Here is a 26,659-nt window from a genome sequence, read left to right on the forward strand (position 1 = left end):
ACTCGTTGCGGTTTAAGTGAAACAGACATGCTGACGAACCAATCACAGAGCAGGACTACAGATATCAACCAATGAAATATCAGCGTCACGTTAGGACGCTGTAAGTATAAAGGGTTTGATTCAGCTGGACTTGTCCACGTTAAAGGAGGTAACAAAAAAAATTGTTAATCAAATTCAAGCATTTGTTTGTTGAAGATTAGTTGTTTATACAACATAATGTGTACTTTGAAAAAAAAATGTTGTATTTATTTATTTGTCTTTTGCGAAACTGTTTCCATAGTACCGCGGGCTAGCTAGTTACATGAGTGTTTGCTAATTTTGGCTGATTGGAAGCTCCTGTTTGTGTGTTCTAATATATATATATATATATATATATATATTTAGGTAGAAATAACTACCTAAAAACGACCTATTAACTAACAAATCTAAAGGTTATGTATGATATATCTGTATATAATCTCGAGAGAGACAGTGTTGCTCCTGTCAGCCTCAAAATATCCTCCTTTATATAGCAGACTTTCAGATACAACGGATATTTATTAAGGAAATTAATTGAGTTAAAGTTAAAAAATGCTAATTTTTTTCTTGACACAAGCATTTAGCATGAAAAACAAACGATATTTAATTGTTTACTGCTGTCGATTCTGGTTGAGGTTGGAAACTGAAAATTAGTTAATTTAAATTAGTAAATTAGTTAATTGGGGGGGGAGGATATACAAATATCTATATATAGACAAATGCATGCAAAATCAGGTATTTACAGCTAAATTGGGTAAACGGTGTGGAAACTATACACGTTTGTCTCTCCTGTTAATTGGACAAAAGAACATAATCATAAATGTAATGGTCATTTTTAATACTTGGTTGTATATCCACTTTAGATATGTATTCTTGAATATTATCCACGCTTCTCTTGCCTCCTTCCGTCATGCAGCCGCTTCAGTTTCTCCTGCACTGAATATTTAATAGCTCTGTGATTTTTAAACATGATTCATTATTCAGCAAATCTCAAGATATGAAATTCCTTTTAAGTTTAAAGCAACAGTCTCTTGATCCACGCTACGATACGTATCTCAGTATTTTAGCATGTGTAGCATTATCATCATCAGTCCATGATATTTGACCACCATTTTTCTGTGTCCTCCTTATGTTGTTTTGTCGGAATTACCTGAGTTGTTATTGTAATCCTGTTGTAAATGGTTTTGTTGGCATTTCCACTCGAGCTCTATGTGGACTTGCTGAAGAGACGTGAATGAAGCTGGGTTTGTGTAAAAGCACTATAAATTACAACACTTCCAACAGATTACTCTTCAGTAAGAGCTTTATGCTGGTAGTTGATCTGGAGCCTGTTCCAGGAACACCGGGCTGAGGCGGATCCTTCACAAGGCATCGTTTAGTCACCCATTCACATACACTTGGGGCAATTTAGCAAAGCCAGTGGACTTCCCCCACATTGTTTTCGGAAGTATGAATGAACATGATGGAAACCAGGAACTTGGTGCAAACGAGGAATCATAGTTTGAATAGTATGATTTATTATTATTTTTTCTCTGTCTATTTTACAGCATGACAGATCGAGCCAGTCATGGATAAATATGAGAAGGTGAAGAAGATCGGGGAGGGCTCGTTTGGGAAGGCCATCCTGGTGAGGTCCAGAGAGGATGGTCACCAGTATGTCATCAAGGAGATCGGCATCTCCAAGGTGAGCTGCTCACATCCTTTTGGAAACTTTGAATGTTAAAACACACACACACACACACACACACACACACTGATATTTTTCATCTCACATTTACAGATGTCTAATAAAGAGAGACAGGAGTCACGCAAAGAAGTGGCCGTGTTGGCTAACATGAGTCATCCCAACATTGTCCAGTACAAGGAGTCATTTGAAGGTAAAATTCTTTCATGTTTTTAATTAAATCACGTTTCACTGCAACTCTTGAACCATGTATTTATATCACGCTAAGTAACTGAACCACACAGCTCTGAGGTGAAGATGCAGGACATGCTGTGTGTGATGATGTGTACTGAGCAGTCATTTCTTACTCTTAGTGCAGAGCTGAGCTTGATTTAGATTGAAATGGAAAACAAACATTTGGTTTGTTCGAGAACAAATTGCTCTGTTTTTCCTCACTGATTCTCAGGTCTCATATCGATGTACCCTGTCATAAGACTGTCTCAGGCAATAAGAATTAAATTCTGGAGCTGGAGGAAGCTGCAAGTGTCTGAATTGAGTTACAAAGTGTATCTGCATGAACTAATGGCACAAGAGAGAACGTGAGAAAGTGTGAAAGCGCATCGATGCGGCACTCAGCAGGCGTCATCTCGATTCTCTTTTGTTTTCTGTTCCACAGAGAGCGGCTGCTTGTATATAGTGATGGATTACTGTGAAGGAGGCGACCTGTTTAAGAAGATCAATAACCAGAAAGGACCTTTCCCTGAGGAACAGGTTAATGGAGTGTGTCTGTCTGTCTGTGTGTGTCTGTCTGTGTGTGTGTCTGGTTCTGCCTTTCAATAGCTATTGACTTTTACAGATTTGAGCTTAACCAATGCTGGAGCTATATTTGCATCATCATGTGACCTACAAATTAGTATCCTAGCACCTGTCTACTCACTCGAACCTAAGAATACAGTGGTGTGAAAGTGTTGGCCCCCTTCCTGGGGGTTTTTTTTTTTTTTTTTTTTTTTTTTTTTTGGCACGTTTGTTACACTTTACTGTTTCAGATCATCAAACAAATTTAATGCCGTTTTTATTATAAAGGGAAAACAAAATCCAGACCTACATGCTGTGAAAAACATGCAAAAAAATTAAATATCAGGAAGGGGGAAAACACACTGTATATATGAAGTATGGAACAAGATTAACAGTACAAAAGATATATGTTAAGAGAATCACACACACCTTAGGGTCAGGAGATTTGACAGTGCTGATGTGTTCCCATGTACGAAGTCATGAAAAGCCATTCCTTCTACCTGTTGCCATAGTAACACACGTTTATCAGCGGGTTGTGCAACTAGCATTCTACTTGCCGCTAAAAGAAACATGTCAATTTCAAAACTAAATAAAGTAGAAATAGGAGAAAAATGTCATCATATTGTTTCCATGGCGAATAAAGGATGTTCGATGAAAACGAGCGCCAAAATTTTGGACCTTTTTTAAAATCCTGTACATACGTAATACCAAATTTGTTAGTTTTAAAAAGTCTTATTTTCAGCACCTCACTCATTAGTCTTTTTTTTTTTTTTTTTTTTTTCCCCTTCTGCAGATTCTTGACTGGTTCGTGCAGATCTGTCTAGCGCTCAAACACGTACACGATCGTAAGATCCTTCACAGAGACATCAAGTCACAGGTACTGGTTAAAGTCAAGCAGTCAAATCTATTTGCATACAAATGAATCGACAGTCAATTTATTATTATACTTTCTTTTTTTTTAATGTATAAACAGAATATTTTCCTGACTAAGGATGGTACAGTACAGCTAGGAGACTTCGGGATCGCCAGAGTTTTAAACAGGTAAAATGCCATTATATTATATTATGCTATTATGAACGAATAATATTATGCTATTATGAACGAACCTGTTGAACACAAGTTGTAATATTATGATGATTTTTTTTGTGTGCAGTACCGTGGAGTTGGCCAGGACCTGCATCGGCACACCTTACTACCTTTCCCCTGAGATCTGTGAAAATAAACCATACAACAATAAAAGGTAAGGTTTATTAAAATGTATGTGAAAGGTCCGCTTGATGTACACGATACACTGACATCATAACTATCCTACATGCTGACGGGAAAGTGCAGCCGTATACCAGGTTAATCGTTGAGCTCCAAGTCTTTATGTTGTGCTTGATGCTTGTGTGCGTGTGTTTCTGTGCTGAATGTGCCTAATGTAAGAAATCTTTGTATTGTTTTGTTTTCTCTCTTTTCTTGTCCCTGTGTCTGCTAGTGATATTTGGGCCTTGGGATGTGTCCTGTATGAAATGTGCACACTTAAGCATGCTGTAAGTATAATACAGTCTGTAGCCTGGTCCTTGTCTTTGTGTAGTACTGACTGTTGAAGCTGTCGTGTTGGTAAAATTCAGTACTATGGCGACCTGTAAGCTCTAAGTTAACTCTTATTACATGAATGAACTTAGAAGTATATCGTCTCTTCTTTCAGTAACATAGCCCGAGTAATGAAACAGACTTGCTTCAAAGTCAAAACACCAAGAATCTTTGAATTCCCTGCTCTTTTAGCAGAAAAAGACTCTTTATGATATTGCTTGATCATCTGACAGCAACTGAAGTTTGTTAGATCCTGAAGTTCAAAGAAAACGTCCATGATATTTATTTATTTATTTATTTATTTATTTATTTATCTATCTCTATCTATTTATTTATTTGAAGTTTGAAGCCGGGAACATGAAGAATTTGGTGCTGAATATCATCAGAGGTTCATACCCCCCAGTGTCTGTACATTACTCTCAGGACCTGCGAGCTCTCTTAGGTCTGCTTTTCAAACGCAACCCACGGGAGAGACCCTCGGTCAGTGCCGTACTGGACAAGCCGTTTCTCACCCGCAGAATCCATAAGTTTCTCTCTCCACAGGTTAGTGTTTTATTATTTATTTTAATTCATTCATTCATTTATTTTAATGATTTAATTTTTTTTATATACAGCTGATTAACCGAGCCATCTGAAGTTCAAATTTAATATTTAATCAGCAAAAGTGTTCTAATGAAGTTTGTTTACTGTTTGTTCAGTACTAGATTCTTGAAAGAAAAGAATTTCAATAAGGTTTTAATACATTTTACGTTTTCAAGCTTAAGAATAAACAATTAATAATTGAACGAAGGAAAATAAATAAATTTAAGCTGTCTTATTTTGATTCCAATTTTTTAACTGGACAATTACTTTTGTATATGTGGTTCATCACTACAAATTTGGAATGTAGCATTTTAATAAGCATACAAACTGTCTAATTGGTGCATCGGGTTGGCTTTCTTTATTAATTCAATTTTTTAATCAAACATGAATGAGTAAATAAATTCATTCATGCTTTTAAGGTATTAGGGGATTTCTTTATCAGTATTGTAATACAATGAGACACAAAGGTGGCTTGGATATCTATTAAAAATTGTTACAAAAATGTGAATGAACGCAAATCACTGCGCTATATAAATGCTTTATGACGGACAGGTTGTGTTTCAATAAATATTGAATGTGTGTTTGTTGTTTTTCAGCTCTTTGCTCAGGAATTCAGCCAATCTCTTCTCATTAAACAGCCCAAAATAAGTGTCGCTCAGGGAGTACCAGGTAAACACACACACACACACACTCCTGAATGCCTATCCTGACCTTAAGTAAAAAATCCTTTTAATAAGTAATTTAAGTCAACTTATCTTTGCACCAGGCCACATCCCTCTACCATGTTGTTGATTTTATCTATCTACTGTATCTATCTATCTATCTATCTATCTGTCTATCTATCTACAGTATCTATTTTAATAACCTCACACACATCCTATAACCACTCCATCTAGGATTTTGTGCTTCTGTGATCACAGAAATGAGAGTAAAATCAAGCGAACTCCGTAATACTCTAAGGAGTTTGCATAGTTTGTAAATGCCACAGAATCTGGGCAAGACGCATGACCTCATCACAACATGCATTCAGTCAAAGGTCTCTCTGATTCACGTGGGTCGAACATGAGCACAGCTTAAAAACAGTCGTGAACTAAACAACAGCTGCATACTTATATAATTAATCAGCACAAAAGAATAATGTTTAATTCTCACATTTCATCCCCAGCCAAGCACCCAGTCTCTGGTCCGGCATCTATTGCCCCTGCCAAGAAAATCACCAAACCAGCTGCCAAATACGGAGTGCCTTTAACAGCAAAGAGACCTGCCGACGCAGCCAGGAAACCTGTAGAGAGGAAACCTGGGGTAAAACTCAAACAGGTGTGTGTTTACCTGCATTCAATACACACTGATCCAACACAGAAACTAACGGGAAAAACTGCTGGAAGTCACACGATTTTCGCCGTGGTGTGTAGAAATCTGAGCGAGTTCATACCTCAGTTGTGAGTGTGTGTGATAGATGTCTCTGATCCGAGCCAGTGTCATGTTGTTGTTGTTGTTGTCGTCGTTCAGGCTTCCCCTCCAGCAGCAGTTCAGAGGAGAATGAGGCGAGTGGAGGAGGAGAGGCGGAAGCATGAGGTACCCCAGAGAATAGCCCCTTACTTCCAGCCCCCTATATTAACACACACAATATCCTCTTTATACTCTTTATTCCTTTTGAACTTGCACAGTAACAGCCTGAAGCTCTTCTAAACCACGCGTCCAAACCTCAAGGCTGCTTTTTTTTTTTTTTTTTTTCCCTTCCTTCTTCTCCGGGTCAACAGTTCCGATGCGTCTCTCGGATCACTTTCTTACAGCTTTTTAGATGTGCTGGAGCTGTAGTTTTCAAACATTTTGGCTCTATTCACTGAAAAGTGAATTCTACAGTATACAGCTCTCAGTAAAGACTTAATTTCCAACATTTCCTTGTTATCTGTCGTCTATTATTTTCATTCAATTCTAAAAATAGGAACTTTTTTTTTTTATACTAAATCCAAATTAATTACTCCCTTCAGGATTGACCAATTTCGTGATCACCAACTCCACAATATTTTTAGTAGCTTGAATTTTTTTTCTCTTTACATGCGTCTTCACTGGTAGAAGTTTAAACGGAAGAGTCGCAAAAAGTCCCCCAAAACCTGGAGGGACCGAATAACATTATATATTAACTGGTTTGACATTATTGAGCTTAGGTTTAACCAATTAAAGTCCTTTCTTTCTCTTATTCTCTGACTCTACAATCTACTCCCAAGTCCCCTATATCTGCCTCACCTTAAATCTTGATGCTTATTTTCCCTCCTTAAACGATACCTAAACATTGATCTTGATCCCGTGTTCTGGTGACAGGACGGTGCGAGGAAGAAACGGATGGAGCTGATGGAGAGAGAGAGGAAACAGCGAGAGCAGGTCAGGCTTTAGTTCTGTTTTTGCTGAGACATTCGAACGGTTTATACGAGGGGATAAAACTAAAACTCTCTTTATTGCAGATGTTTCTCCTGAAGGCAGAGCAGGTGAAAAGGTTTGAGAGGGAAAAGGTGATTGTGTCTCCTACTTCATTATAGTGTCTGCATTACACTAGAGTTAGGATGAATAACATTACTCTAAAATATCTTTTCATATCAGCTTATTAGGATCAACCGTGCACGAGAGCAAGGCTGGAGGAATGTTTTAAGCTCCAGTGGAGGCAGTAGCCCAGAGAGGAAGGTACCTGTGAGTCTTCTGTTCTTGCTCAGTAAATTATTATTATTTTTTAAAAGTGATTTAGATTAGCCATGCTGTTAAATTCTGCTTATCTTTAATCGTTATGTGTTTTGGATTTTCTTGTTTTTAGTTTTTTGGAGGTGGAGGTATGGGAGTCCCTCCGACTCCGGTTCAAATCCCCTCTCATCTTCCTGGTCCTGCTCATGTCCCACCCTCACTGCCAGGTTCGGTCCAAGGATCCAAAGCTTCCGAGGCTTGTGTCCCATCAAAGTACGTAAACTAAAGGCGTTATAGATGCATGCATGGCATAATCCTTATGAAAAAGCATCATTTGCTGAAGTTGAAATGCTTTTTAAATATTAATACTAGTCTGTTATGTTTAATAAAGGGCCGCACAAGACCCTGGCATGCCTAATGGACACGCACGCCTCTCGGATCATCACTCTGTCAAGAGCCAGGCACGGAGGACAAGCCTCCAAAACGAGAGCGTAACTAAAAATGACCATGCCAACAGGTCTGGTTGCAATCAGATTGAACACTAATTGTTTTATGCATTATGCCGTGTTTTTTTTTTTTTTTTAAACGATGTAATGGGTGTTTAGGCTGCGAGCTCAGGTAGTAGCAGAGAGGGCCAGACATGTGGAGGAATTCCTGCAACGCAAGCAAGAAGCCCTGCTCAATAAAGTCCGTGCCGAAGGCCAGCTGGTAAGAACTCCCTTTCTTTCTCTTGGACTCCTTCTCTCTTTCTTTCTCTGTGTAATATTGAGGCCTAGATATTAGTGCCTTGTAGTGACCCAATATTCGCCCTATATATGGCGAACAGGGGGCCCGGCAAAATCTGGCCGCCATCTTTGCGAGCCGGACAAACTCATCCCGAAGCAGGAGACCCAGGGTCAACAAAGAGGAGGAGGTAGGAGGGTGGACACAACTGCAAGCTCCTCCTTACCCCTTTTATTTGACTCATCCACCCTTCTCACCTCAGATTCATAACCCACACCGATTATTTTATATCCCAAGAGAAAAATGCACCAAGGTTCCATTTGAATGGCGCTGTTCAAACCCTAAACCATTTCTGAGTGTCGCATCTTGTTTTATAACCTCCAAGCTTTCGGAAAGCCTCACGAGCACATGCATGTTGATTTCTTTCAGTTTTTATTGTGTCCTATTTTTTTTGCTGTTTTTTCCTTAATTCCTCTTCAGTTTTTTATTACGTTTTCCTCTAAGTGTGCAAACACGCGGTGCAGGATAATGACAAGACGTGATTTTGCGCTTATTCTGCCTGTTTGTGGAATTCGCAGGAGTACCTGTCACGGCTGAGGCAGATCAGACTGCAGAACTTTAACGAGCGCCAGCGACTTAAAGCTCGTCTCAGAGGAGAGAAGGTACAAGCGTTCCACACGTTATTGGTTTGTTTATCTTTAATGTTCTTCTGTAACGTTCTGTCCGACTTCTTTTTGCTTTCTTTTATCCAGCATGACGGTGAATGTACAGACAGTCAGGAGGAGGCGTTGGAGCTCAGGAGGAAAAAGATTGAAGCTCTGAAGGTCAGTGAATTCAAAGACAATTTATTTATATCTTTTAATTTTATTTCTTTAATTTGGTAATAACGTCCATCTGTGCATGTTTATTCGTGGCAGGCGCAGTCGAAGGCCCGTGCAGCCGTTTTGAAAGAGCAGCTAGAGAAGAAACGGAGAGAAGCTTATGAAAAAGAAAAGAAAGCATGGGAGGAGCATGTGCGTTAAATATTCAGCGCTCTCAAATATCCCGCATTCCTGTTACATTCTTGCTATAATGACTTTCTGACTATGGCTACTTTTCAGCTATTTCACTGTAAATACTTTTAATATCCTACGTTCTAAACTTCCCTTGTATTTAATCTGATCCCCATTAAACAGCTCGTTGCTCGAGGAGTGAAGGTTGACCTCGGCCCATCGAAAGCAGCTGCACCTCCTCAGCCTGACCACACCCCTCAGGATGACATCACTAAAGCCACGCCCTCTTCTAGACCCACCACCCCAGCCATCTCTATGACTGCAGCCCTGAAGGATGTGGGCGTGGTCAGTCCTCACACCCAGAAAAACACTCGCACTCTTACCCATCATTTATTTACATGTTTTAGCACTACATGGATGAAAGGAACCTTTTTTTGGGATTTTTAAAGTTTATAACGCATCCAAATCTTTCTATCGTAATCTGGTCCTGAATATTTTAACGCAAAAGATTCTAATGTGAATTCGCACATAATTTATCCATCAACCTGACAAATTTTGGAAAAAAAACTAAAGCACAGAAAAATTAGATTAACTGCATATACAGTATGTAACTAGTGCTGATATCACCATCGACAGAACTGGTATTCTAATCCTGGTCTCCGCTGCAGCAATATCCAACCAGTCATGATGAGGAGGCGTGTCTACTGGGCTGTCAATCATGTTGATTGTTTCTTCAGAAAGCTTTCTTTCATACTGTGGCATTTTGGTCACAATGCTGGAATCTAAATGAATAATTTTTCCCTGTATTCTCCTGACTATAGACTGCAGCTGGGCAGAAATCCCTAATAACGGAAGATCCTGCAAAACCCGAAATATCAGACGTTCAGGTAGGTAACAAGAATCGTCCTGCACAAATAAGATGCATCCAATTTTATTCATTCATCCCATTTTTTTTTTCTTATTTATTTACTTGCCTCTGCATTTGTGTACTGTTTTCAGAGTGAGAGAAAGGAGATTCTGCGCAGACTGAATCATAATTTAATGGCTTGCCCTTCAAAAGAAGCGGACGAGCAAGAGGCCACACCTCTCAGCAAACCAGGCCAGGCCCCTGAACCCTGCCAGCCAGTCACAGAGGAGAGACCACAAACCGGCGGCGACAGACGTAGATGGGAGGCTGGAGCGCCTCCTGTACTCTCAGTAGCACAGTATACTCTGGAGGACACGTGTAGCACTATGACAGGTAACAAAAGACAGAAGCCCAGCATTCACTGAGTATATCTGCAGACACAGGTTTGAAAACTGGGTTTCATGCCTTTTGTTCTTTTTCTTTCTCTCGTTTCAGTGTCTCAGACGGCGTCTTTAGAAGCGTCTCCTGTCTCTGGTGACAGAAAGAAGTGGCAGCCCGGTGATGTCCCGCTTGCCGTGGCTCAACAGACTCTGGAGGACACCAGCATCACTACAGCAGGTGAACATCTACCTGAACGTACATTTAACCGTACACAGGGAAGCTCTCTTTTTATACGTCTGCATTATATTGTGGACTAACCTCAGTTGTGGAAATGCTGTGTCTATTGTATATGCTTACATTGAGACTATATATGGGGCAAAAATGTTCAGAACATAGTGTTCCAGTCTGAAGGGTAGTTTATTTCTAGGTACACTGACTAGCAAAGCACCACAAGTAGAATTCTCTGTTCTGATTTGAAATAAGCTAGCGGTGACTCTTGGGTCAAATAGAAGGTATATTCTCGTCAGCATTGGTCGTAACATTTAGTATAGTTCTGTATAGTAATTTATATAAATATATGGGTGCAGATTTAGATCCCTAATGAACAAGACAATGGCGAGTGAAAAATGGGTACACCAAAGAGAGGCATCATAAATCGTTCTACTATACAGGTGTAGAAGAGTAAAGGCTAACAGTAGTAAGGGTGTTGAAATGATGTTGTCCAGAGATGAACACGACTGTATTTATGATTACAGCAGCATTTGTCTATAAGGTAGTTTTCTCTTCAAGCCAGTCATGTTTATGTAAACTGCTCACTCAGCAGGTGTCCCATAAGAGTTGCCTAAACCAAGGAGTATCAGTTTGTTCCATTTTGTCCAAAGAACTCTAAGGGGAAAAATTGCCCTAGGGAGAGTGTAATGCTTCCTTAAACCAGGTAGCTACGTTCCAACTAAAACATAACACTTGTCTGCTAGCGATGTTTCGATTCACTGATTTTGAGTTGGTCTGTTTTGACAACTTGCATGCACTTGGTTTATTTGTTGTGTTATTACGTCTGTGTATTGTGTATCCATGAAGTGTGTTCTGTGTTGGGGAGTTGCATATGATCTCTAATGCTGCCGTGTAGCAACCAGGTCTTCGAAGCAAAACAAAACACTGAATAGAGCATTGAATAGCATTCTAGGGGTTGTATCTACTGACCAGAGCTTTGTATACAAATTGTCATGTTCTGCGATAGTAGTGTTTGTCTATAGTGTTGATTTTAACAATTTTATTTTTGTGTGATTTTTTTTTTTTTTTTTTTTTTGTGCCATAGAACAAACAACAGGTGAGGTCATTCCTATGGAAGCCTGGCAAAGGGAAGGGCGGAAAGTATGGGGACAAACCCCAGTTTTACAAGTTTTAAAAATTCTTGAGGAGGCTGAACTCCAGCCACTTACCCAGTGTTTGGAAAGCAGCAGCGTTTCTGACCACATGCACGCCGGCAAGTATTTGATTTATATAATACTGGATCTGCAAACGTAAACTAGTTATTAAATCAAGTAATATTAGAATTGTATTTCTCGTTCTCTGTAGAAACCCTTAACCCAACACTGGGGCCTTCAGATGATCCTGATGGAAATACATTGCGGCCTTGCCCTCAGCCAAGCCAAGCTGTCACTGACCAAGAAGACCAGGAAGAGCAAGTGTTAGTCAGTCAGGTTCAGGATCAACCTGCTGTTTACCCGAGTCAGAAAGTTGTCATTGAGCGGGTCCAAGGTGAGCATGCTGACTTGGGCCCAGATGAGGACCAACAAGCTACGACTGGCCAGAACCAACATCAGCACACTTCCAGTGACCAGGACCAAGATCAACACACTGCTGCCATTTATCAGGACCATGAGAAAGTATCAGTGTGTCCTAAAGCTCCATCAGTGACCAGCAGTCAAGAGCTAAACCCGGAGTCCCCAGAGAGAGAGAATCCCCCTGATGAAAAGAGTGCTGATGGTGAGGAACTCCTGTCATGTAGATTTAATATTTATGAACAGGTTATTTGACTATAACCAAAAGAACAATGCATTTGAATCTGCTGCCAGAAAGATATTTGAAGCCATTAATAAGTCTATCTATAGATGTATGACTCTTTCTATGCATGTCTGGGTTTCTGCTTTAAGAAACAGATGATGTAGAGTGTTTGGTTCTGGAGGAGGACCATCATCAAACTTCTAAGAATCCTGCAGAAGTGATAAATGCTTGGGGACAGAAGGCTCACCAACCTGGGTGAGACCCAAATCCTCTGCAATGTGGATAATGTTTTACTGGCCACTGGCAAATACACTTAACAGCACATGATGCTTTTTTTTTTTAGCCTGCTCAGATGCCAGGCTTCATCATATGATTTAAGAAAGACCTCTTTTAACGAGGCTGAACCTCAAAACTGACAGCCATTTTATTATGTACCCTCCATATCCACCTTTCACTGACTGGCATTTTTTTTTTTGCTCCACTGTTTTAGGCCAGAAGAGGGCAGTGCAACAACAGTAGAGAATCAGAATGACACTCAGACACTAGGTCCAGAGGATGAACAGCAAGTTACAGGTTTGCTTACATACAGGGTTGCTTATATAATATCCATAAAAGCAGGTGATCTGTAACTCCACTTCTCTCCCTGTGTCAGTGCCCGGTGATGCTGCGTTTGTGAAGTTGAGTTGTAGTCCAGCGCACAGGCGTGCAGTAACGCTGTCTGCCATGTCCGCCCAGTCCTCAGCGGAAGACACGTCGTCCTCGGTCGCCTCGCGCTCACGCTCTGTGTCACCTCTACGGTGCCACGAAGACGCTCTTTTGATTGGCCTCTCCACTGGCCTTTTTGATGCCAACAACCCTAAGGTAGTTTGTTTCAAAAAATTAACGTGTTCATTAAAAAAAAAAAAAGTGTCAGTTAATTAGTCGTCTTGTGAACAATGGGACACTAGCAGGACATTTCTCTGAAAAGTGAGGACACGGATTTCTTCTGTGCTTTCATAAGCTCCTTTGATGCGTGATGTGTGTTTTTAAGCACTTGTGTATGTGAGATTAATGCCAGTGGCTCAGCTGTGGACTCAAGTGAAGCATTATTAATCTGATTCTTCCACATCCCTGATGTGTCAACAAACCAGTAGTCTGCTCAGCACACATGCACCATGAACAAACACAGCTAGGATGAACTTTCTCTGCAAGCCTCAGGCATGCAAACCTGCTGCTACCATCACGCCCAGCATTTTGGAAGCACTCACACTTGGAATTCTTTGTCTACCGTCTTCAGACATTGTGTTGCACTGATACTTTAAAACAGAATTGTGCTCATTACCTCTGAGTTCAGCTCTTCTTAAGAAATATATCTAATCTCTCCTTCCTGTTTCCTCTTTGTATCGAAAGGAATATGTTCCGAGTCGTTTAATCACAATTGCGCACACCATAAAAGATAGATGTACCTCCTTTGGCATGGTCTCTTAAAGGCACGGTGCACAATGTTTGAAAGCCAATGTTGACCTTTGAAATCACCGAAACAAACGCGCCCCTAACCCAAATGTGTGTCACCCCTGTTTTGATAGCTCTGTCCCACACATACATGGCCCGACTCAGTTTTCTGAAGCATTTCTCAAACAACGTACACCTCACCTTTAAGATCTTATATCAGTATGACGAATATGGGTTTTAGTGCAGAGACTCAACACGTGTCATTCTTGGGCTGTAGCATGCGTGTGCTGCTGTTAGATGCAGACATACTCTTTATCAAATCTCAGTAAAATCCTCAGTTTTAGAGGTCATTATATGGGTAAGATTTGCCACTGGTTATAACCGTATTATGAAAAGGAAGCAGGAACAAGAGTTATACAATGTTCTCTTTTACAGCTCCCAAACCGTATGCTCCTGTTAAAAGTACAATAAAAGTAATAAAAGTACATCTAGAACACTTTGGCAGCAATTTAGCTCATGTTAACTGCCACGTAGCTTTATTTTGCCTGCTGAATTTGTATGTTAAGTGTATCAGAGTGTTCGTGTGTGTGTGGAATTAGATGCTGAGGACATGCTCTCTACCAGATCTCAATAAAATCTTAAGTGGCTGTACAGAACCCGAAGGTGCCTCCACCCATGACAACAATCTGGAGATAGAGGACCTGGAGGACAAGGAGGATGAGCAGTCTGACACAGAGTAGGAAACTAACCGAACACACATTGTGTACTTGCAGGCTGAGAGAGTAAAGATCAAATCAAATTTTATTTGTCACCTACACATACATACAGGGTACGATATGCAGTGAAATGCTTTATGCAACTGTCTGGTAAAAGAATAAAGAGTATTAAAAAAAAAGAGAATAAAACAATAAAGTATAAACTATATAAGAAAACAATATGAAATATATGGAGAATATGAAGAAATAATATATACATATCGCCGATGTCGGGCGGAAACCTCATAGTCCAAATTTTTTTCAATTCCATATTTTTTCACATATCGATGCTATTGGTCTGTTATTTTTACAAGTTACTGACAAATCTAAAAAACACGTCTTCTGAGGTAAATGTCTTCAAAACACTGGGCTCAAAGAAAAAAAATTTCACCCCGCTAGTTCTGGTGCTTGTCTGAGGACAGGAATTTAGCGCAAGACAGTCCACTGCAACGCGGACTAAATCCTGTGCAATGCAGATAAGATACGGCGTTTTTTTTTTTTTTTTTTATTTCCTGAAAAATAATGGTTTTGGAGATACGAGGATTCCGCCCGACAGGGAAGATATACATAAATGTGTACGTTTTTTAAAGATTGTCCTTAAAGTGTCCAGGTGCAGTGTGGTGTGTAAATGGATGGATGAATAATCACTAACATGAGATTTAACGGTATTTCTTTCCATCTCAGTGCATATGAGGATGAAGATCTGCGAGAGCTCCGGGCCTCTATGGAGAGGCTGCTTCAACAGCAACGGAGCGATGACGAGGACAACGCTGAAGATGAAGATGGAGCATCCGACAGCAGTCCTCCTGATGAAGACGAGCATGCCGGATTGAACGGTCAGAAGGAGAGTATCTTGAAGAGAGCAGCAGCTGAGGAGGAGGATGATGACAATCCTGAGAACAGTCCAGAAGAGGCCAGTAATGGGAATGACGCAGACGAGGATGAACAGAACAGCGAGAGCAAGCTTAATGAGGAGTGGCAGTCTGGTAGGATGATGCAGAAGACCTGGATACTAAAACATCCACACACATGCAGTCCATCTGCCACTAAGATCACATCATATAAACATTTAAAAATGACGTACTGCTTAAACTCACTAACATTACCAGCACTATGACACGTTAAGCTTTAGCTGATTCAGCGCTCACTTTTGCTTTCTTTATTATTTATGTGGACAGATGACAGTGAGGAGGGGGGGAGGGGTGATTTGGAGCAACAGGACAGCATATTCAGCCGTCTGGAAGAGCAGCGTCTTCATTTGGAGCAGGCTATGGGCTTCGAGCACTTCATCCAAGCCTACAACAAGATCAAGGTACAACTGTAACGGATGTTAACTCGAGTCCTTTTCACACTTGAACCAGTGTGAAACACACACTGCACATTCCTAAACTCTGGGCGAACTTTCTTATTTGCATATTTACAGGGTTAACAACCATGATTGGTTAAATACAGCACACAACAGTTTTAAATAAATACTTATTCTTCACACATGGTCTTGCACAATCTTTCAGTTTCTGGTTGGAAATCTGTTGCAAAGCATCTAGTCGTAACATTCGAACCCTTCATCATTTCTCACCTTAACACATTCCTGTATTAACACTACAAAAGAGCTACTAATGCAACTTGTTTCATAACTCCAAATAAAAAGCAGTTCTAACTCTGTTCTGAATTACAATGTTCCTCTACATGTTCCTCCTCATGTGTACCTCTCATAGTGAACAAACTAATTGTCATGTTCAACTGGGGCACAATAAAGGTCATAAATAGGTTTGTACTGTGTGTGTGTGTGTGTGTGCGTGTGTGTTTATATATAAAATAAGTTGTTTTGTTCCTCTAGGCAATCATTGACGACGAAGACACGAGCATTGCTGTGGGCTCTAACGTGGTAGAGAGCATTCTGAGACCTGAGCACCAGCATCTGTATGCCAAAATCCTCCACTTAGTGATGGCAGATGGAGCATACGAAGAAGGTGCATACACTCGTTCACCAGCCACTGTGATATGAACACCATATCCTCAGAGCTTTTGAGTATAAAAACAAAGCCAGCTCATCTATACCTCTACAATTCTCTGTCCAATTTAATTCAAGTTCTGTACGTTTTAATAACAAATATGTTGAGTATCCACTCAAATTGGTATTGACGAATCCTTAGTAAGGTATATAGAAAAGTTTATGGCGCATATATATCTATAACATGGCATAATCCTCCTTTAGGTCGGAGCCTTCATGTTCTCAAATCACAGCTTCTCACTTTTTCTTCTGTGTCTTTCTGTAGATAATGATGAATGAGGTGATACTCATCCTCTCACTGCCAGCTACTCAGGACAATCTGCTGGCTGAAAGTCTTCCCATAATGCTGTGCAGGAAATGGACAGAGTGCGTGTGAAGAAAGGGATTGTGTCGCTCAAGCACGACTTACATTTTACTGCCATGTCCGACATCAACAACATGAGTGTATATAAAAATCGAAATGAATATTATTTAACGAGAGAGAGATGCGTTCACAGTCAAAGGGTCACGAGAGAATCTCTCACCACACAGTCGCAGATGTCCTTTCTGCATCAGGTTCCCTTTCACAATCACATTGTGCGCGCACACTACATTTTCTCCTCTTTTTCTACTTTTTTTTTAGTAAGGAAAGCCTTTCCAGAATGCATGTTCATTCCAGTTGTTTCCATGGTTACATTGTTGACACGGCGAGCAGCCAGGCATGACGACTAATTGACTTTAAGCATTAACACGTGCACGCATTATGCACGCCTTATTCTGTTGCACTTCTGAGATGTAAACAAAGGACGGCATCGTAGGAAATTGTGTGACCGTCCATAAAAAGCTGTACAGTAAATTATCTGAAGTATTAATCTAAATAAGTGAAGGAGAGAAATAGCATTTTAAATAAAATGGTTGTCTATGTTGTGTTTGTATTTGGAAATAAATACTTAAATTTTAAGATTTGATTTGTTTTAGGTCTCTCACTCTGACTCTCTCTCTCTTTCCATCTCTCCAAACCACAACCGTTCCCAGCAAACTGTCTGATTTTTTAATTTCTTCCTTCATCTCCTTGTTCTCAGTTATATCTATAAATGTTCCAGCTAATTCCACCATTCAGATCCTTTTTTGTTGTTGTTGTTGACCGACCACCCACAGTATGCAATTTCACAGGATCTTCTCACGACAATGATTATGCTTCCACAGTACATATTTTATTTTGTCCTAAACTGAGTGTGTGTGTGTGTGTGTGTGTATGTATATATATATATATATATATATATACACAAGTGTCTTAAACTTATCAAAATCTTTACATACTGTATGAATTTTATGTACGATGTGTTCAGGCAGAAATATTACTTTGAGGGGACACATTATTGAATAATATACACAATATTATTTAAAAAAAAAAAAAAAAAGCTTCAGAAATGCCCAATGGGTATTTATGGGTATATATATATATACACACAGCCATTGGACGAAGAGCATTGCTGTGGGCTCTAACAGGGTAGAGAGCATTCTGAGACCTGAGCACATGCACCACTTAGTGATGGCAGATGGAGCATATGAAGAAGAACATGTGCACATTCACCAGCCACTGTGATATGAACACCATATCTATCCTCAGAGCTTTTGAATAAGAATAAAACCAGCTCTTTTTCTTGTATAAGAATAAAGCCAGTTCTTTTATACTCACATTGTTCTATATTGTTCAATTGTTCTATACATTTAATAACACCCTCCTCTTTTTCTAATAAAACTGTTAATTTTATCTGAAGTATAAATATAAATAAGTGAAGGAGAAAAAACATTTTAAGTTAAATGGTTGTGATTTGGAAATAAATGCTTAAATTTTAAGCTTTGTTTTGTGTTTTGACTTTCATATGTCTCTTGTTTGTGTGTAGGTCTTTCTCTATCTATCTATCTATCTATCTCTCTCACACACATGTATATATACAGCCATTGGTCAGACGAATCACAGAGAGTGCAACATGGAAAATGTCTCGGACATAACGTTCCTATGTGCTTAACAGTCCCACTCCATATTAGTCTCCCTTTGCATTTATAATATCCTCAACACTTCTGAGAAGTCTTTCCACTAGATTTTCTTGAGTAGCTGTTGGTATTTGTGTTCATTTTGCTATAAGAGCATTAGTGGGGCTCAGGTGAGGAGGTCTGGGGTTCAGTCAGTGTTCCAGTTCATCCCAAAGGTGTTCAGTAGGGTTGATGTCAGGTCTCTGTGCAGGACACTCAAATTCTTCTAGTCCAAACTTGACACACTTCATGTGAGCTCCAGGAAGACATCCTAAATGGGTTAGGCCACTTATTTTCAGTGAAGAGAACATGTAATCCTACAATGTACAAAGTCATTCTAAACAGTTGTTTGTTTTAAGCTATGTGGTAACAGTTTGGGAAAGAAAGCCATATCGGTGTGATATTCAGGTGGTCATATTTTCTATATACAAATAAAAAAATGTTGTTATTCTTGTTGTTTACTACACTATACAGGCCAGAGGAGGGCAGTGCAACACTGGTGTAGGATGTGGTAGCTCAGTGGTTAAGGTGTTGGGCTACGGATCGGAAGGTCATGGGTTTGAACCCCAGGTCCATCAAGCTGCCACTGCTGGGCCCATGAGCAAGGCCCTTAACCCTCAGTTGCAAGTCACTCTGTATAAGGGTGTCTGCTAAATGCCATAAATGTAAATGCAGCAAAGCAGAAGAATAACAAGACATTTTAATGCAAAGATGAGAAAAGTAAGTTAGGCATTTGCTGAAAAATAGCAACTCTTAGCCAGGATGTTTTTTGATAATAAGCCACTATCCACCATTGACAAGGGATTCCAATGCAATATGAGTAAAAATGTTCTTTAGTTACAGCTCTACAGCATCGATTTTCCAATGTGACATGACATAAGTGACGTGACATACAGCTAAGTATGGTGACCCATACTCAGAATTCGTTCTCTGCATTTAACCCATGTGCAGTTCCTAGGAAAGGATCTGTTAAAGCACTGCTGATTTGCATTCAGTGACTTAAAAACTGCATGAAAGTCAAAGCTTCACAGAGCTGAAATGACAAGTGAAGTACAAAAGCTTGGGTGTAGAACTGAAAGTTGTGTTGGTATTTTTTTCTTTTTTTTTTAAATCAATAATTCTTACCAAAGTACATTCAGTTTAGGAACTGACTGTGTACATCCCTTAACTGCTACTTTGTACCTCATGCCTGTAATTCAGCAATCTTTAAGTCATTCCACGGGGTTTTCAGTAGGATTTATAAGCGGGATCTTATTATGGATTTGTGTTAAAAATCCACAATTCCCTCTATCTTGACTACAGTCCCAGTTCTAGAGAAAAAGAAGCACGGCTGTAGTATAATAATCGATGTAGTATGTCAATCGATCTTGACTAGAGCATCAGTTCTATCTAAAATGAAGCAGGCTCATAGAATGGTGCTTCCTTGACAGATATTACTGTCAGCTCCTTTAATGATCTTGTAGGTCTCTTAGCAGCCATTTTGATAAGATTTCTTCTTGTCCTTTTGTCAGTTTTGCAGGGACGATCTGTTCCTGGTAATGTGGCTCTGGTGCCCCATTTTCTCCTCTGGTTTACTGATGGTCTTCACCTTGTTCCAGTGTACATCTAATGGTTTGGAAATTATTTTGTACCCCACTCCTGATACATTTCAACACTGCAATCCTGTATATACTTTGTAAGTGCTTTGGCTTCAGCGTTCACATGGAATGAAGCAGATGCCAAGAAAATCCAACTGAAAGAGTTGATATTTTATTTCGGTTTAAACAGCATCACTTTATGGATGAGAGGCAAATTAACACGAGTCTGAATATGATTGGTTCATTCATGGATAACTGGCCAAATAGAAATTTTGTTTTCCTCTTGAATTATTTTGTTTGGACTATGACACAATAGCCCTTGAACGTGTGTAAACATTTTAAGTCTACTTTATCAGCAGTATTAAGGAGCGTAACATGTTTCGTGTTTTGTCCAGTAGTGACTCAGAGCTCAGAGGAAGTCCAAGGTCATTAGGTATAAATGAATGTGTGTTTGAAGGATCTTATCGGTTATATTTGTGATCAGAAATACAGACATGCGTTTCAAAATCAATTCAGTCTTCAACCAACCAAACTCTTGTTGGTCAGTTAAAAAACACAAAAAGAAAGGTGCAGATAGGTTTGATAGTATAACAGTTATTTTATTTATTTCCCAAAAACAAGACATTTCTCAGTACACATTAATGTGGTGGTTGCATTAAAAACCAAAGAGATTCAGCTTTAGGATCTGTTTAAGATTACTTTATTGATTTAACCTTAAATCTTGTCTTTGATTTATTATTTTTCTATTAATTATCCTCCTATTCTTTACTTAATGGCATCTATTTTAAGTGGTTCACATTTTGTTTGTTTGTTTTCATTACATTTATATTTAGCATAAGCCTTTATTCAGACTGACTTGTGTCTTGTTTTCCTCATCAACAACACACCATGCTCCTGTTTGTTGGGATAAAACTTGCTGTGATGATTTCAGGGGTTTCATTAAATTCAGTTAACAAGGTGAGTGAACTAAAGAGTGTGGAGATTCTTGTACAAAATAAATTTAGTAAATGTATCCAAATTGCAGAAAGTGTAACAACAACAAACCGACTATTATTATCTTTAGCTCAATGGTTAAGGTGTTCGACTACTGATCTGAAGGTCATTGGTTCGAATCCCAGGTCCACCAAGTTGCCACTGCAGGGCCCCTGAGCAAAATTGTATAAAACTAATTTATGTATTTGTGATTTACTCCTGCAGCATCCTTAACCAGTGACGGTTGCTAGGAGACGTTTGTAACAAACACGAACGGTTTAAGTTCGTTAACGATTTAAGTTTCGTTGTGGTTTAAGTTAAACAGACATGCTGATGAACCAATCACAGAGCAGGACTACAGATATCATCCAATGAAACATCAGGGTTTGATTCAGCTGAACAAAAAAAATTGTTAATCGAACACAAACACTTGTCTGTTGAAGATTAGTTGTTTATACAACATAATGTGTGTAAATGTCTGCACGACAGGTTAAGTGCTTTTTGTTATTAATACAAGTTCATTTCAGTTCATGAAAATTTAAACAGAAGGTTAAAAATGGACACGTTAACATGCTGATATGAAGGTCTTCCACAAATAACTACCATTTATCTGCATGTGGTTCAAAAGGTGCACACGTTTTCACAGTGGCTGAAGAGAGAGCGAATGAGTGTGTGTAAATAAATTCACTAAACTGTTTCCATAGTACCGCGGGCTAGCTAGTTACATGAGTGTTTGCTAATTTAGCTGATTGGAAGCTCCTGTTTGTGTGTTCTAATATATATTTAGGTAGAAATAACTACGTAAAAACAACCTATTAACTAACAAATCTAAAGGTTATGTATGATATATCTGTATATAATCTCGAGAGAGACAGTGTTGCTCCTGTCAGGACCTGAACATGATGGAAAACAGGAACTTGGTGCGAACGAGGAATCATAGTTTGAATAGTATGGTTTATTATTATTTTTTCTCTGTCTATTTTACAGCATGACAGATCGAGCCAGTCATGGATAAATATGAGAAGGTGAAGAAGATCGGGGAGGGCTCGTTTGGGAAGGCCATCCTGGTGAGGTCCAGAGAGGATGGTCACCAGTATGTCATCAAGGAGATCGGCATCTCCAAGGTGAGCTGCTCACATCCTTTTGGAAACTTTGAATGTTAAAACACACACACACACACACACACACACACACACACACACACACACACACACACACACACTGATATTTTTCATCTCACATTTACAGATGTCTAATAAAGAGAGACAGGAGTCACGCAAAGAAGTGGCCGTGTTGGCTAACATGAGTCATCCCAACATTGTCCAGTACAAGGAGTCATTTGAAGGTAAAATTCTTTCATGTTTTTAATTAAGTCACGTTTCACTGCAACTCTCGAACCATGTATTTATATCACGCTAAGTAACTGAACCACACAGCTCTGAGGTGAAGATGCAGGACATGCTGTGTGTGATGATGTGTACTGAGCAGTCATTTCTTACTCTTAGTGCAGAGCTGAGCTTGATTTAGACTGCAAGTCTCTGTTAGAGAGTTAGAGAGAGTATCTGCACGAACTTGATTGTCTTTTGTTTTCTGTTCCACAGAGAGCGGCTGCTTGTATATAGTGATGGGTTACTGTGTCAAAGTCAAGTTTATTTATAAAGCACTTTTTTTTTTAAAAAACAACAAGTGTTTGTCAAAATGCTGTACATACAAAAAATCAGTCTGTGGAAACAAGACCATCAAGGTCCTAGATCTCAACAGTAGGCCACCACATTTATCGCGGCATCACTTCTTCCTCCCGGGAGAGCATAGGGTCCAACAAAGATAGTCAGGTAATCCACACAGGAGCGGAGGAGGGGGCAAGTAGTTTTTTCCACCCTGATTAACATTATAGATCGCGGTATTTTCAACAGCCAATCTAATATTAAGAAGAGTTTGGCGATCATACACCAATAGAGAGTCTGCAGTATTTAAAACAGTCAATAAAAACACAACGAACATCCAAACAACCAGGAGCAGTAGACGGCCGGCCAAATACACTGGAGCCATCTTGGATCCAAAAAAAAAAGTCAAAAAAGAGTGACTTACTGTGAAGGAGGCGACCTGTTTAAGAAGATCAATAACCAGAAAGGACTTTTCCTTGAGGAACAGGTTAATGGAGAACTGAAGTGTGTGTGTGGTTTGTTCTGCCTTTCTATATCTATTGACCTTTACAGATTTGAGCTTAACCAGTGCTGGTTCTATATTTGCCTCATCATGTGACCTACAAATAAGCTACAATAAGCACCAGTCTACTCACTCTAATCTAAGGGTGCTTTCACACCTGCCTTGTTTAGTTCGGTTGAATCGTACCAGAGTTCGTTTGGGCAGGTGAGAATGCAGCAATCGAACTCTGGTGTGCACCAAAAGCGGACTAAACAAGCGTACCGAGACCTCCTTGAAGAGGTGGTCTCGGTACGCTTTCAAACGAACTCTGAAACGGTTCGTTTGTGGTGAGAACACAGTACGAGATCGAATAGACCTAACTGCAAAAAGTATTGTGCATTTGACTAAACCAGCTGCCGTAGTGGGTCCTCTGCAATATTTTCGGAAGATAGGCATGTCACTGTTTCGCAAAAGTAATGCTCGCCGCCTCCTGAAGTGTCTTGTGATGCTTCTTCGCCATTTGCAGTGCATTAAAATGGCATCCGCGCTTCATTCTGAAAATTAAGACTTTACATAGAATGCTGTATACAAGCGATGTAGTAGATTACAACCACGAACATAATTGCAGCGCGCAGTCGTCTCTCCATGGTGTACTGTATGCTGTGTTTTCCGCTTTTTGTTTACTTCTGGAGTTTTGTTGAAATTTCCCGCACGTTTATTCTGACCAATCGAGAAGCAGTTTAGGAAATACATGTGGCCAATGAGTGATGTGGATGTTATCACATGACTGCATTTTGGTTCGTTTCAACTGGTGCAGAACAGAACGATCAGTGTGGTGTGAAAAGGAACCAAAAACTGCTAAAAATCTACAATGTATCATTTTTTGCTTTTGGTCCTGACCAAATGAACCGAACTATAGGTGTGAAAGCACCCTAAGAATACAGTGGTGTGAAAAAGTGTTTGCCCCTTCCTGATTTTTTTTTTTTGCAGGTTTGTCACATTTTAATGTTTCAGATCATCAAACAAATTTGAATATTAGTCAAAGATAACAAGTAAACACAACATGCTGTTTTTAAATGAAGGCTTTGATTATAAAGGGAAAAACAAAATCCAAACCTACATGGTGTGACAAACGTGCAAAAAAAATAAAAGATTAGGAAGGGGGCAAATACACTGTATATATGAAGTGCGGAACAAGATTAACAATACAAAAAATATATGTTAAGAAAATCACACACACCTTAGGGTCAGGAGATTTAACAGTGCTGATGTGTTCCCACATATGAAGTCATGAAAAGCCATTCCTTCTACCTGTTGCCATAATAACGTTCATTTATCAGCGGGTTGTGCAACTAGCATTCTACTTGACCCAAAAAGAAACATGTCAATTTCAAGACTATAAAAAGTAGAAATAGGAGAAAAACGTTCGATGAAATTTCCGATGAAAATGAGCGGCAAAATTTTGGACCTTTTAGATCCTGTACATCAGGGGTGTCAAACTCAGGTGTAAATATATTTGGCCCACGAGATCATATCAAATGTGCATTACAGCTGGCTAGCCGCTTGCTCCGCTAATACTACAAATCCCAGAATGCCTCGACACTGTATTGACGCGTAGAACAGCAAGCGCCCCTCATTCTAAGTTGACAGTCGTCAACAACCATGTTACAGTCACATCGGGCAAGTTAATTCACCCTCCACAAAAATGGCCAAACGAAAGATGGACAAAAGGAGCTTTCAAGACAGGAGGGAGGCAGATTATCTGTTCACGAATATAAAGGACAGACCTGTTTGTCTTGTGTGCTAACGGAGCTAACGTGTTTGTAACGAAAGAATATAACATAAGAAGACACTATGAAACTAAACATTATGAGAAGTACAAGGACCTGGACATAAAGCAGAAGCTCCAGAAGGCGGAGGGGATGAAAAAAAGTCTGGTTTCCCGGCAGACTATGTTCATGAAAGCAAAATAAAAAGTGAAGCTGCTGTAAAGGCTGTAAAGCTTTATTGTGGCAGCAGAGACGGCAAAATCTGCCCGGCCCTTTAATGAGGGAGAGTTTGTCAAAAAGTGTATGGTCAAAGTTTGTGAAATGAACACCACTGATGTGTCTTTTATTTCAAATTTAATTTCTTATGTGTTTGTAATATCAAGCTCTGGTTGTTCCAAATCCTGTGTTTAAGCAAAACTAAAGTTTGTTTCCATATGAAAAAGGTTAAACATTACAAATCAGTTGCAGTTCATTTTTTATTAAATATTCAGTTTGGCCCGTGACTTTCTCACTTTTATATTTTGGCCCACTGTGAATTTGAGTTGACACCCCTGGCCTAGTGGAACAAAAGAACTTATTTTATATATAAAACACACACACACACACACACACACACACCCACACACACACAGTACAAACCTATTTATGACCTTTGTTGTGCCCCAGTTGAACATGACAATTAGTTTGTTCACTATGAGAGGTACACATGAGGAGGAACATTGTAATTCAGAACAGAGTTAGAACTGCTTTTTATTTGGAGTTATGAAACAAGTTGCATTAGTAGCTCTTTTGTAGTGTTAATACAGGAATGTGTTAAGGTGAGAAATGATGAAGGGTTCGAATGTTACGACTAGATGCTTTGCAACAGATTTCCAACCAGAAACTGAAAGATTGTGCAAGACCATGTGTGAAGAATAAGTATTTATTTAAAACTGTTGTGTGCTGTATTTAACCAATCATGGTTGTTAACCCTGTAAATATGCAAATAAGAAAGTTCGCCCAGAGTTTAGGAATGTGCAGTGTGTGTTTCACACTGGTTCAAGTGTGAAAAGGACTCGAGTTAACATCCGTTACAGTTGTACCTTGATCTTGTTGTAGGTATGTAGATCTTGGATGGCCTGCTCCAAATGAAGACGCTGCTCTTCCAGACGGCTGAATATGCTGTCCTGTTGCTCCAAATCACTCCCCCCCTCCTCACGGTCATCTGTCCACATAAATAATAATAAAAAAAAGCAAACGTGAGCGCTGAACCAGATAAAGCTTAACGTGTCATAGTGTTGGTAATGTTAGTGAGTTTAAGCGTTACGTTGTTTTTAAATGTTTATATGATGTGATCTTAGTGGCAGATGGACTGCATGTGTGTGGATGTTTTAGTATCCAGGTCTTCTGCATCATCCTACCAGACTGCCACAACTTGTTAAGCTTGCTCTCGCTGTTCTGCTGGACTGTTCTCAGGATTGTCCTCGTCCACTGAGGCCTGGGCAGACATGGCAGACAGTGCCACTCAACTTCACAAACACAGCATCACTGGGCACTGACACAGGGAGAGAAGTGGAGTTACAGATCACCTGCTTTTATGGATATTATATAAGCAACCCTGTATGTAAGCAAACCTGTAACTTGCTGTTCATCCTCTGGACCTAGTGTCTGAGTGTCATTCTGCTTCTCCACTGTTGTTGCACTGCCCTCTTCTGGCCTAAAACAGTGGAGCAAAAAAAAAAATCAGAATC

The 26,659-nt window shown here is 39.6% G+C and overlaps 3 protein-coding genes across 14 annotated transcripts in view; 2 read left to right on the top strand and 1 right to left on the bottom strand.

Annotated features, from left to right (window-relative positions):
- On the top strand, window positions 1-17,392 carry nek1 (NIMA-related kinase 1). 7 transcript variants are annotated; one of them, XM_047818761.1, is made up of 37 exons: window positions 1-148; window positions 1,566-1,702; window positions 1,799-1,895; window positions 2,358-2,452; window positions 3,270-3,353; window positions 3,450-3,517; window positions 3,630-3,716; window positions 3,954-4,008; window positions 4,394-4,594; window positions 5,230-5,302; window positions 5,799-5,950; window positions 6,143-6,208; window positions 6,956-7,015; window positions 7,096-7,143; window positions 7,232-7,318; window positions 7,440-7,579; window positions 7,698-7,823; window positions 7,912-8,014; window positions 8,133-8,219; window positions 8,608-8,691; window positions 8,782-8,853; window positions 8,947-9,042; window positions 9,205-9,366; window positions 9,843-9,908; window positions 10,021-10,261; window positions 10,364-10,486; window positions 11,565-11,732; window positions 11,825-11,934; window positions 11,983-12,235; window positions 12,403-12,508; window positions 12,744-12,826; window positions 12,906-13,114; window positions 14,284-14,420; window positions 15,124-15,425; window positions 15,618-15,751; window positions 16,277-16,409; window positions 16,716-17,392. In XM_047818761.1, the coding sequence occupies exons 2-37, from the start codon at window positions 1,586-1,588 to the stop codon at window positions 16,727-16,729; spliced, it is 4,239 nt and encodes a 1,412-aa protein (XP_047674717.1). In that variant the 5' UTR covers window positions 1-148; window positions 1,566-1,585; the 3' UTR covers window positions 16,730-17,392. The 7 variants fall into 7 exon arrangements, with proteins under 7 accessions (XP_047674717.1, XP_047674718.1, XP_047674714.1 ...); XM_047818762.1 differs by having other exon boundaries at window positions 12,409-12,508; XM_047818758.1 differs by having other exon boundaries at window positions 11,825-12,235.
- LOC113662397 (chemotaxis regulatory protein ChePep-like) overlaps window positions 17,097-26,659 on the bottom strand; it is a 14,738-nt gene continuing 5,175 nt past the window's right edge. For 5 of the 6 annotated variants that reach the window (XM_047818766.1, XM_047818764.1, XM_047818767.1 and 2 more), the window contains 3 exons: window positions 26,543-26,625; window positions 26,330-26,463; window positions 25,662-26,133 (listed from right to left, as the gene is read on the bottom strand). In XM_047818766.1, coding sequence (XP_047674722.1) covers window positions 26,381-26,463; window positions 26,543-26,625 — 166 coding nt within the window. In that variant the 3' untranslated portion in view covers window positions 25,662-26,133; window positions 26,330-26,380. Of the gene's footprint in view, window positions 22,166-25,661; window positions 26,134-26,329; window positions 26,464-26,542; window positions 26,626-26,659 lie in introns of those variants that run through there. The other variant, XM_047818765.1, reaches the window with a different exon arrangement.
- LOC125145530 (serine/threonine-protein kinase Nek1-like) lies at window positions 22,000-26,350 on the top strand. The gene is made up of 4 exons (XM_047818701.1): window positions 22,000-22,139; window positions 22,264-22,360; window positions 22,617-22,675; window positions 26,270-26,350. Exons 1-4 carry the CDS (start codon window positions 22,023-22,025, stop codon window positions 26,348-26,350), a joined length of 354 nt encoding a protein of 117 aa, XP_047674657.1. The 5' UTR covers window positions 22,000-22,022.

The sequence above is a fragment of the Tachysurus fulvidraco genome, chromosome 9, assembly GCF_022655615.1.
Source record: "Tachysurus fulvidraco isolate hzauxx_2018 chromosome 9, HZAU_PFXX_2.0, whole genome shotgun sequence".
NCBI classification, from domain to species: Eukaryota; Metazoa; Chordata; class Actinopteri; order Siluriformes; family Bagridae; genus Tachysurus; species Tachysurus fulvidraco.